General features: G+C 46.4%; 1 protein-coding gene across 1 annotated transcript in view; it reads right to left on the reverse strand.

Moving 5' to 3' along the window:
* Nucleotides 1–1,656: 1,656 nt before the first annotated feature.
* The window catches only part of DNAJA1 (DnaJ heat shock protein family (Hsp40) member A1), a 219,653-nt gene continuing 209,134 nt past the window's right edge, over nt 1,657–12,175 (reverse strand). Inside the window, exon 9 of the mRNA XM_069237476.1 lies at nt 1,657–2,048. Coding sequence (XP_069093577.1) covers nt 1,827–2,048 — 222 coding nt within the window. The 3' untranslated portion in view covers nt 1,657–1,826. The remainder of the gene's footprint in view (nt 2,049–12,175) is intronic.

The raw sequence follows: 12,175 nt of genomic DNA on the forward strand, positions 1-12,175 counted from the left end.
CTGCTCTGCTATAGCTACCTCTATCAGCCTAAGCTGCTAGAACACTACTACATTTCAATAATAAGGAATAACTGGACCTGGTGTAAGTACCCAAGGTACCCACTACAAACCAGGCCAGCCTCCTACAAAGGGTTGCTCCGGCTCCCGGAAACTTTGGGAAGCGCAGAGCAGACAGAAGCAGGCTTTGAAGACTGAGGCCAGAGCATCAACACTCCTCCTGCGTCACATCAGCCGAGCGAAAGGGTGAAGTTGAAGGATGACAGGACCGGTTCGATGACTTCTTACCAGAGCCTGAAGACTTAAAAGAAGAATGGTGGTGGCTCTGCAAGCAGTCTCGAGACCTTCCCCTCGAGCAAGACCTGCACTGAGTCGAGCGTCGGGCCGCCATGAGCTTGATGGACTGCTCCCTCAAGGCCTTTGGGTGCACAGCCCGGCACTCTAAGCACAACATCGGATCAAGGCCGAGCTCCAAGCACCACAAACAGACCAGATGCAGATCAGTCACCGACATTATACAGTGACAGTCCTCGCACGGCTTGAAACCGGTCTTCGGGGACATCCTTGACTCCCCAAAAAAACTCAAGAGTTGAAATCGGTCTAAAAGAGAACAAGGTAGCTCTCTTCGGATCAGCGCATGACGTGGAAAGAAAAGAACTGACATCACTGCACTACCCCTGACGCCACCACGGCAACTACGACGCTTGCGGAGTGGACCAACACCACCTACCGACATGCAAGGGTATTGCTTGAAGAAAAAAATCTCAGGATTCAGTCTGACGCCTGGGGGAAAATTCTAAGGTAAGGAATCTGCAACTAGAAGTCTTTATCAGGTATGTTTGATACCAAACATGCCCAGGATTGGAGTTACCATTATGTATCTGGACACAGGTCCAGTACCCAGGTAAAATCGATTTTCCCCACTTAAGAAGTTCAATGTAATGAGGCTGGAGTTCGTAGGGGCACCTCTGCTCATGCAGGGGTGACCTCATACACAGGTACCTGCACCCTGCCCTCTGGGTTGGGGGGGGGGAAGGCTACCACAGGGGTGACAGTGACCTGGTGCAGTGACCTGCAGTGAAAGGGTGTATGAACCTTTTCAAGCAGGCCTGCAGATATGTTTTGCATGGGGTCCCATGGTGCCCCTATGAATTGAGTACCTAAGTCCCATAATCTAGGGACTTACATTGGGGCACCAGTATGCCAATTGGGGTGTGTGCAAAGTCCTAAGCAACCAAATTTAGAGGAAGAGAGCAGAATCACTGGGGTCCTGGTTAGCAGGATCTCACTGAACACAGTGAAAATACACTGACAGCAGGCAAAAAGTGGGGGTGACAAAGCCAGAAAGAAGGTACTTCCTGACAAAAATCACAAATTGCTTTCTAGATCCAGTCTGTAGACAGATTTTCTAGAGATTAAGATCAAATATGTAAAGGAGAATCTGCCATTGTTTGAAGTCTCACAGTAGCACACTGCTTTAACCTTAATCAAGCAGGTCTATGTTGTACATGATGTAAAGAACAAGAGGCAGGAGTTTATCGTTCTTGAACATGCACAAGACTAATGTAAATTTTCCACCTTCACCTAATGCACAGCCTTTTAAGAAGAAACTAGAGTTAGAGAGCAACTCGTGTGGAGCAATAAAGGAAAAAAAAAAGCTTAAATTATAGATTTTTATTTCCATAATTAATGCTGTGTTCTTAACATATATGGTTGAATTTTAAAACGAGCACAGGAGTAAACCGTGGGGTTTTTGTTTTCTTCAGTCTGTCCACCACAGAATACAAAACAAGGAATTACAACAAGTATTAAAATCCTCTAGGCTCGATTTAAGATGTCTGACATTGAACACCTCCTCTTGGGTGATCTTCATCGTCATCATGATACGCTTCTCCATTATAATTACGCCTTCTCTGCTGGGATGGATCAAAGTCTACTAAGTCTACTTGCTCCATGTCCTCCGTTTCCTCAATGTGCTTCCTTGATGGCAAAAGTTTTTCCAAGAAGGGGACTTTTTCAGGTGAAAGAAATCCATTCTCTGGAAAGTTGACCTAGAATGGAAAATTCAGACAACCTGTCAAAAGATTTTTCACTGCAGGGTAGAAACAAAAATAGCTTCTGTTCAAGTTACTAGAAATCTATAAAAAAATAAAAACCTTCCTAAAAATGCACATAGCCACACATTCCACTCAGTCGAGGGTTTACCATAATTATGCTTTGAAGAACTAACATGGCCTTGTTAAGGACACAAATAGCTGTGGAAAAATAAAGCTTCAAACCAACATTTTTGCTTCCATTTCAGTCTTCGAGAAATTGCATATGTGCCAAGAGTCCAACAAATGTATTCTTAACAATAAATATACAGTAAACATTCACAAGTGACATGTTATTCAGATAGTGTTCTCTCAGCAACCAAATTTCGTTTTGGAGGTAGAATCCATTGTGTTTCTTCAGAGGTGGTGAGGCAAAGGTTAAAGAGGTCTTTGTAGGAAGTTGGCTCTGTATGTGCTATTTCAAAGTAAGGAATAGCATGCACAGAGTCCAAGGGTTCCCCTTAGAGGTAAAATAGTGGTAAAAATAGATAATACTAATGCTCTATTTTGTGGTAGTGTGGTCGAGCAGTAGGCTTATCCAAGGAGTAGTGTTAAGCATCTGTTGTACATACACAGACAATAAATGAGGTACACACACTCAGAGACAAATCCAGCCAATAGGTTTTGTTATAGAAAAATATATTTTCTTAGTTTATTTTAAGAACCACAGGTTCAAATTTAACATGTCATATCTTGTTTGAAAGGTATTGTAGGTAAGTACATTAGGAACTTTGAATCATTTCAATTGCATGTATACTTTTCCAGTTATTCACAAATAGCTATTTTAAAAGTGGACACTTAGTGCAATTTTCACAGTTCCTGGGGGAGGTAAGTTTTTTGTTAGTTTTACCAGGTAAGACAGACACTTACAGGGTTCAGTTCTTGGTCCAAGGTAGCCCACCGTTGGGGGTTCAGAGCAACCCCAAAGTTACCACACCAGCAGCTCAGGGCCGGTCAGGTGCAGAGGTCAAAGTGGTGCCCAAAACGCATAGGCTTCAATGGAGAGAAGGGGGTGCCCCGGTTCCAGTCTGCCAGCAGGTAAGTACCCGCGTCTTCGGAGGGCAGACCAGGGGGGTTTTGTAGGGCACCGGGGGGGACACAAGCCCACACAGAAATGTCACCCTCAGCGGCGTGGGGGCGGCCGGGTGCAGTGTTAGAACAAGCGTCGGGTTCGCAATGTAAGTCAATGAGAGATCGAGGGATCTCTTCAGCGCTGCAGGCAGGCAAGGGGGGGCTTCCTCGGGGAAACCTCCACTTGGGCAAGGGAGAGGGACTCTTGGGGGTCACTTCTGCAGTGAAAGTCCGGTCCTTCAGGTCCTGGGGGCTGCGGGTGCAGGGTCTTTTCCAGGCGTCGGGACTTAGGTTTCAGAGAGTCGCGGTCAGGGGAAGCCTCGGGATTCCCTCTGCAGGCGGCGCTGTGGGGGCTCAGGGGGGACAGGTTTTGGTACTCACAGTCGTAGAGTAGTCCGGGGGTCCTCCCTGAGGTGTTGGTTCTCCACCAGCCGAGTCGGGGTCGCCGGGTGCAGTGTTGCAAGTCTCACGCTTCTTGCGGAGAGTTGCAGGGTTCTTTAAAGCTGCTTCTTGAAACAAAGTTGCAGTCTTTTTGGAGCAGGTCCGCTGTCCTCGGGAGTTTCTTGTCGTCGAAGCAGGGCAGTCCTCAGAGGATTCAGAGGTCGCTGGTCCCTTTGGAAGGCGTCGCTGGAGCAGAGTTCTTTGGAAGGCAGGAGACAGGCCGGTGAGTTTCTGGAGCCAAGGCAGTTGTTGTCTTCTGGTCTTCCTCTGCAGGGGTTTTCAGCTAGGCAGTCCTTGTTGTTGCAGGAATCTAATTTTCTAGGGTTCAGGGTAGCCCTTAAATACTAAATTTAAGGGCGTGTTTAGGTCTGGGGGGTTAGTAGCCAATGGCTACTAGCCCTGAGGGTGGGTACACCCTCTTTGTGCCTCCTCCCAAGGGGAGGGGGTCACATTCCTATCCCTATTGGGGGAATCCTCCTTCTACAAGATGGAGGATTTCTAAAAGTCAGAGTCCCCTCAGCTCAGGACACCTTAGGGGCTGTCCTGACTGGCCAGTGACTCCTCCTTGTTTTTCTCATTATCTCTCCTGGACTTGCCGCCAAAAGTGGGGGCTGGGTCCAGGAGGCGGGCATCTCCACTAGCTGGAGTGCCCTGGGGCATTGTAACACGAAGCTTGAGCCTTTGAAGCTCACTGCTAGGTGTTACAGTTCCTGCAGGGGGGAGGTGTGAAGCACCTCCACCCAGAGCAGGCTTTGTTTCTGTCCTCAGAGAGCCAAAGGCTCTCACCGCATGAGGTCAGACACTCGTCTCTCAGCAGCAGGCTGGCACAGACCAGTCAGTCCTGCACTGAACAATTGGGTAAAATACAGGGGGTATCTCTAAGATGCCCTCTGTGTGCATTTTTTAATAAATCCAACACTGGCATCAGTGTGGGTTTATTATTCTGAGAAGTTTGATACTAAACTTCCCAGTATTCAGTGTAGCCATTATGGAGCTGTGGAGTTCGTTTTTGACAGACTCCCAGCCCATATACTCTTATGGCTACCCTGCACTTACAATGTCTAAGGTTTTGCTTAGACACCGTAGGGGCATAGTGCTCATGCACATATGCCCTCACCTGTGGTATAGTGCACCCTGCCTTAGGGCTGTAAGGCCTACTAGAGGGGTGACTTACCTATGCCACAGGCAGTGGGAGGTTGGCATGGCACCCTGAGGGGAGTGCCATGTCGACTTAGTCATTTTCTCCCCATCAGCACACACAAGCTGGCAAGCAGTGTGTCTGTGCTGAGTGAGGGGTCCCTAGGGTGGCATAAGACATGTTGCAGCCCTTAGAGACCTTCCCTGGCATCAGGGCCCTTGGTACCAGGGGTACCAGTTACAAGGGACTTACCTAGGTGCCAGGGTTGTGCCAATTGTGGAAACAATGGTACATTTTAGGTGAAAGAACACTGGTGTTGGGGCCTGGTTAGCAGGGTCCCAGCACACTTCTCAGTCAAGTCAGCATCAGTATCAGGCAAAAAGTGGGGGGTAACTGCAACAGGGAGCCATTTCTTTACAGTCTTGAAGAAATGTTCCTAGCCATGTGAACATAGACAGAAATGTATATGAACTCACCCTAGGGAATTCTACTCATAATCCTGTATTTACTAACTTATTAAAAGTAAGCCTTTAAATAACATACACAGAAGGTTATTACATTGGTAGGTGAGATTCCAGTGAAGGGTTGATTAGAAATGTGTAGATAATGAAAATGTCACTTACCCATTGTACATCTGTTCGTGGCATCAGTCGCTGAAGATTCACATGTTTTGCATAGCTCGCCATCTGGTGTTGGGTCGGAGTGTTACAAGTTGTTTTTCTTCGAAGAAGTCTTTCGAGTCACGGGACCGAGTGACTCCTCCTTTTGTCTCCATTGCGCATGGGCGTCGACTCCATCTTCGATTGTTTTCCCTGCAGAGGGTGAGGTAGGAGTTGTGTTGTAGTAATAGTGCCCATGCAATGGAGTGACTAAGTATGTACCTATTTAAGGTTTAAATAATATATTTACAAATGTACAAAGCTTAAGCTAACTTCCAAACTGCTACAGGCTCCCGGGGAGGCGGGTGGGCACATGTGAATCTTCAGCGACTGATGCCACGAACAGATGTACACTGGGTAAGTGACATTTTCAGTTCGATGGCATCTGTCGCTGGAGATACACATGTTTTGAATAGACTAGTAAGCAGTTAACTCCCCAAAAGCGGTGGTTTAGCCTGTAGGAGTGGAAGTGGTTTGAAATAAGGTTCTTAGCACGGCTTGACCTACTGTGCAGATAACACGTCTACACAGTAGTGCTTGGTGAATGTGTGAGGCGTAGACCATGTGGCTGCCTTACATATTTCGTGCATTGGAATATTTCCTAGGAAGGCCATGGTGGCACCTTTCTTTCTGGTTGAGTGTGCCCTTGGTGTAATGGGCAGCTGTCGTTTTGCTTTAAGGTAGCAGATTTGGATGCACTTAACTATCCATCTGGCTATACCTTGTTTTGATATTGGGTTTCCTGCATGAGGTTTTTGGAATGCAATAAATAGCTGTTTAGTTTTCCTGATGTTCTTTGTTCTGTCAATGTAGTACATTAATGCTCTTTTGACATCTAATGTATGTAGTGCCCTCTCAGCTATGGAATCTGGCTGTGGGAAGAATACTGGTAGTTCCACCGTTTGATTTAGGTGGAATGGTGACATAACCTTCGGTAAAAATTTAGGATTAGTCCTTAGGACTACCTTATTTTTGTGTAGTTGGATAAAAGGTTCTTGTATTGTAAACGCCTGAATCTCACTTACTCTTCTTAGAGATGTGATGGCGATGAGAAATGCAACTTTCCAGGTTAGGAATTGTATTTCGCAAGAATGCATAGGTTCAAAGGGTGGACCCATGAGCCTTGTTAAGACGATGTTAAGGTTCCATGAAGGAACGGGTGGTGTCCGTGGTGGTATAATTCTTTTGAGGCCTTCCATAAACGCTTTAATGACAGGTATCCTAAATAGTGAAGTTGAATGGGTAATCTGCAGGTATGCAGATATTGCTGAGAGGTGTATCTTAATGGAAGAGAAGGCCAGGTTCGATTTTTGTAAGTGTAGTAAGTAGCCCACTACATCCTTTGGAGATGCGTGTAATGGTTGGATTTGATTCTGATGGCAGTAGCAAACAAACCTTTTCCATTTGCTTGCATAACAGTGTCTAGTGGATGGTCTTCTAGCTTGCTTTATGACTTCAATGCATTCTTGTGTGAGGTTTAAGTGTCCGAATTCTAGGATTTCAGGAGCCAGATTGCTAGATTCAGCGATGCTGGGTTTGGATGCCTGATCTGTTGTTTGTGTTGTGTTAACAGATCTGGCCTGTTGGGCAACTTGACGTGGGGTACTACTGATAGGTCTAGCAGTGTTGTGTACCAAGGTTGCCTTGCCCATGTTGGTGCTATCAGTATGAGTTTGAGTTTGCTTTGACTCAATTTGTTTACTAGATATGGAATGAGAGGGAGAGGGGGAAAAGTGTACGCAAATATCCCTGACCAGTTCATCCATAGGGCATTGCCTTGGGACTGCCTGTGTGGGTATCTGGATGCGAAGTTTTGGCATTTTGCGTTCTCCTTCGTTGCAAATAAGTCTATTTGAGGTGTTCCCCAAAGTTTGAAGTAAGTGTTTAGAATTTGGGAGTGAATTTCCCATTCGTGGACTTGTTGGTGATCGAGAGAGATTGTCTGCAAGTTGATTTTGGATCCCTGGAATAAACTGTGCTATTAGGCGAACGTGGTTGTGAATTGCCCAGCGCCATATCTTTTGTGCTAGGAGGCTCAGCTGCGGTGAGTGTGTCCCCCCGTTTGTTTAGATAATACATTGTTGTCATGTTGTCTGTTTTGACAAGAATGTACTTGAGTTATGATTGGTTGGAATACTTTTAGTGCTTGAAAAACTGCTAGCAGTTCCAGGTGATTTATGTGCAGTTTTGTTTGATGTACGTCCCATTGTCCTTGTATGCTGTGTTGATCGAGGTGTGCTCCCCACCCCGTCATGGAAGCATCTGTCGTTATTACGTATTGTGGCACTGGGTCTTGGAAAGGCCGCCCTTTGTTTAAATTTATACTGTTCCACCATAGAAGCGAGAGGTATGTTTGGCGGTCTATCAACACCAGATCTAGAAGGTGACCCTGTGCTTGTGACCATTACGATGCTAGGCACTGTTGTAAGGGCCTCATGTGCAGTCTTGCGTTCGGGACAATGGCTATGCATGAGGACATCATGCCTAGGAGTTGTAATATAATTTTTGCTTGTATTCTCTGTGTTGGGTACATGCGTTGTATGATTTTGTTGAAATTTTGAATTCTCTGTGGACTTGGAGTGGCTAATCCTTTTGTTGTGTCTATTATGGCTCCTAGATATTGTTGTACTTTGCACAGCAGAATGTGTGATTTTGCATAGTTGATGGTGAAACCGAGTTTGTGGAGATTTTGTATGACCTGATTTGTGTGGTGTGAGCACCTTGTCATTGAGTTGGTCTTGATTAGCCAGTCGTCTAGATACGGGAATACGTGTATTTGCTGCCTTCTGATGTGTGCAGCCACTACTGCTAGACATTTTGTAAAGACTCTTGGCGCGGTTGTTAAACCAAACGGCAATACTTTGAATTGGTAATGTAGTCCTTTGAATACAAACCCGAGGTATTTCCTGTGCGACTGATGTATTGGTATGTGGAAATACGCGTCTTTGAGATCTAAGGTTGTCATGTACTCTTGTTGCTTTAACAATGGTAACACCTCTTGTAGCGTGACCATGTGAAAGTGTTCTGATTTGATGTAGGTGTTTAGTGTTCTGAGGTCTAGGATTGGTCTCAGTGTTTTGTCCTTTTTTGGTATTAAGAAGTACAGTGAATAAACTCCTGTGTTTATTTGTGTTTCTGGTACTAGTTCTATTGTGTTCTTTTGCAATAATGCTTGAACTTCTGTTTCCAGAAGGTCTGAATGTTGTTTTGATAAATTCTGTGTTTTTGGTGGTATGTTTGGAGGGATTTGTAGAAATTCTATGCAATAACCATGTTGGATAATTGCTAAGACCCAAGTGTCTGTAGTTATTTCCTCCCATGCTTGGTAATACTGGCCTATTCTTCCCCCCACTGGTGTTGTGTGGAGGGGATGAGTGACATGTGAGTCACTGCTTGGTTGTAGGGGTTTTGGGGCTTTGAAATCTTCCCCTATTCCTAGGGAATTGTCCTCTGTATTGGCCCCGAAAGCCTCCCCTCTGATACTGTCCCTGGTAGCTGGACGGTGTTGTCTGTGAGGTGCTGGCTTGTGTGGCCTGACCCCGAAACCCCCCTCTAAAGGTTGTCTTGCGGAAGGTGCTGTAAGTGCCTCTGCTCTGCGGGGAGTAGAGTGCGCCATTGGCTTTAGCAGTGTCAGTGTCTTTTTTCAGTTTCTCAATTGCCGTGTCCACCTCTGGTCCGAACAGTTCTTTTTCATTGAATGGCATATTGAGCACTGCCTGCTGTATCTCTGGTTTAAAACCAGACGTTCGTAGCCATGCGTGCCTTCTTATAGTCACAGATGTGTTAATTGTTCTCGCAGCTGTGTCCGCTGCGTCCATAGAGGAGCGTATCTGATTATTCGATATGTTCTGTCCTTCCTCAACCACCTGCTTCGCCCTCTTTTGCATTTCCTTGGGTAGATGCTCAATGAGGTGTTGCATCTCGTCCCAATGGGCTCTGTCATAGCGCGCAAGTAGCGCTTGGGAGTTAGCGATGCGCCACTGGTTTGCAGCCTGTACTGTGACTCTTTCCAGCTGCATCGAACTTGCGGCTCTCTTTATCTGGGGGTGGTGCATCCCCAGATGTGTGGGAGTTGGCTCTCTTGCGAGCTGCTCCTACTACGACAGAATCTGGTGGCAGCTGTGAGGTGATGAAAACCAGGTCTGTGGGAGGCGCTTTATATTTCTTTTCCACCCTTGGTGTTATTGCCCTACTCTTGACCGGCTCCTTGAAGATGTCCTTTGCGTGCCGTAGCATTCCTGGGAGCATAGGCAAGCTTTGGTAGGAGCTGTGGGTGGAGGAGAGGGTGCTGAATTAAAAGTCATCCTCGACTGGTTCTGAGTGTAGGTTTACGTTGTGGAACTCTGCCGCTCTAGCCACCACTTGTGAATAAGCCGTGCTGTCTTCTGGTGGTGAGGGCTTTGTGGGATACGCCTCTGGACTGTTGTCCGACACTGGGGCGTCGTATAAGTCCCAAGCGTCCTGGTCTTGGTCAACTTGGCTCGCGGTGGTGTGAGCCGGGGAATGTGATGGAGTTTGTGCTGGTGAAACGTTAGTTACAGGTGGAGGAGAGGGTGGCGGAGTTACATTTTTCACCATTTTTGTTTGTGGTGCTTGGTCTGTTTGAAACTCCAGTCTCCTTTTCCTTCTAATTGGGGGAAGGGTGCTTATTTTCCCTGTTCCTTCCTGTATGAAAATACGTTTCTGCGTACGGTCCACTTCGGTGGATTGCAACTCTTCCTCAAATCTATGCTTTCGCATCTGAGAGGACAGTGATTGCTCCTCTGAATAGAAACCGGTAACTGGGTCGGTTGCGGCTCGTTTTGGCACCGAAACCCTGTCTGTACTCTTTTTCGGCTCCGAGGTGACTTTTCTTTTTTGTAGTCGAAACCTCTCGGCGTCGATCTTCCTCGGTGCCACTGTCTCGGCGTTGAGCCGTCTCGGCGTCGATCCCTTTCAGCAGCACTGTCTCGGTCCCGAGCAGGCTGCGTGCCGGTGTCTCGACCGGAGTCAGACGATCTCGGCACTGTTTCGGTGCCGACGGTCGGTCACCGAATTTATGGGTCGAGCCATGGCCTGGTGGCAGTGGCGTCCCCTGGGCCTTGTCACTTTTCTTGTGTGTTGCCTTTGACGTCTTACTCACAGTTCTTTGATCGTCGAATTCTTCGGAGTCCGATTCGTGGATCGATAAGGCTTCTTTCTCCTCTTGTTCCTCGAACTCTCGGTGTGCTGTCGGCGTGGACGCCATCTGAAGTCTTCTGGCTCGACGGTCACAGAGTTTTTTTCGGGACCGGAACGCACGACATGCCTCGCAAGTCTCTTCACTGTGCTCAGGCGACAGGCACAGGTTACAGACCAAATGTTGGTCTGAATACGGGTATTTGTTGTGGCATTTGGGACAGAAACGGGGTCCGTTCCATCTGCGTTGTCTGACACGCGGTCGGGCCGACTAGGCCCCGACGGGGGATCGAAAGCTACCCCGAAGGGCACCGGAGCTCTCCAAACTTCGATGCAGTGTCGATTCTATCCAAGCCGATCCCGAACGCAACAATACCGACGTAATCTTCCGATAGATAGCTAACTTTCCATTCCGAAACTCGGAGCGACAGGAACACGTCCGAACCCGATGGTGGAAAAAAAAAAACAATCGAAGATGGAGTCGACGCCCATGCGCAATGGAGACAAAAGGAGGAGTCACTCGGTCCAGTGACTTGAAAGACTTCTTCGAAGAAAAACAACTTGTAACACTCCGACCCAACACCAGATGGCGAGCTATGCAAAACATGTGCATCTCCAGCGACAGATGCCATCGAACAAAGCAGTTTCACAGACTTAGTGTTTCATAGATTTATATGCTATTTGAGTAATATTTGGCAAATAAAACTCAGAGGGAGCAGAAATGTCAAGTTATGGTACAATGTGATACCGAAGGGAGATGTATAAATCTTAGGTTTAAGTGTGAAACGCTGCCTCTGCATTGTATTAAGTAATTAAGCATTTCAATAGGTCACAGACTCTTTCTGTAGTCTGGCAGGAAATTATGTTAGAAAGAGGGAAAATAGCAATTACAAAAGGTATCTGGAAAAGAGTAACTCTTTTTTAACTTAGGCAATGTATGCGACCAGTTGCTTCCCACCCTGGCTTTTAATAAAGCAGTGAATAAATCAAGTAAATTATATAGCTGGCTAGAAGACAGGGAGGCTCTGGCTAAAAAGGTTGCATGGTTGGTTGATTAATTCATATAAAACAAATTCAAAGAATCGCCACTTACGGCTAGCCCCTTATTCACAACAAATCAAGCAACGCTTTTCTAAGGCTCAGGCTGGGTGAAGTTCCAACACTAGACCTCATGCCAAAATGGAAGAAGGGGCTGCTAGCAGGCAGCCATGAGTGCCACCTTTGTCATCTGGCGGAAGAAAACTTGGTGCATGTGGTCTGCATTTGCCCAGCTTTGGCTGCTGAAAGAAGATGGTTTACTGAGAAAAAAAAAAAAGAACTAAACTGCTTAGGGATCAGATCTTGCAGACAAGCACTAACCGAAGCATTCAAACCACGAAACACCATATCGAATATTAGGCTGGTTCAATTTTTTGATTTTTTTTCCTCCAAAATTACATGTGCCAAAACAAGCCAGCGACAGGGAGGGTGCCAATGGAAATAAAATCAATCTATCACAAATGAATACAAAGAAAGGAAGGTTCTTAGGTAACATCGCTGTGAATACATCCAACCCTGTAATACAGTCATGTACCAGCAACTGGATTTAAGAGGGGGCAAATCTGTAGAATGTATCAAAC

This window comes from Pleurodeles waltl, chromosome 1_2 (genome assembly GCF_031143425.1).
Source record: "Pleurodeles waltl isolate 20211129_DDA chromosome 1_2, aPleWal1.hap1.20221129, whole genome shotgun sequence".
Lineage (NCBI taxonomy): Eukaryota > Metazoa > Chordata > Amphibia > Caudata > Salamandridae > Pleurodeles > Pleurodeles waltl.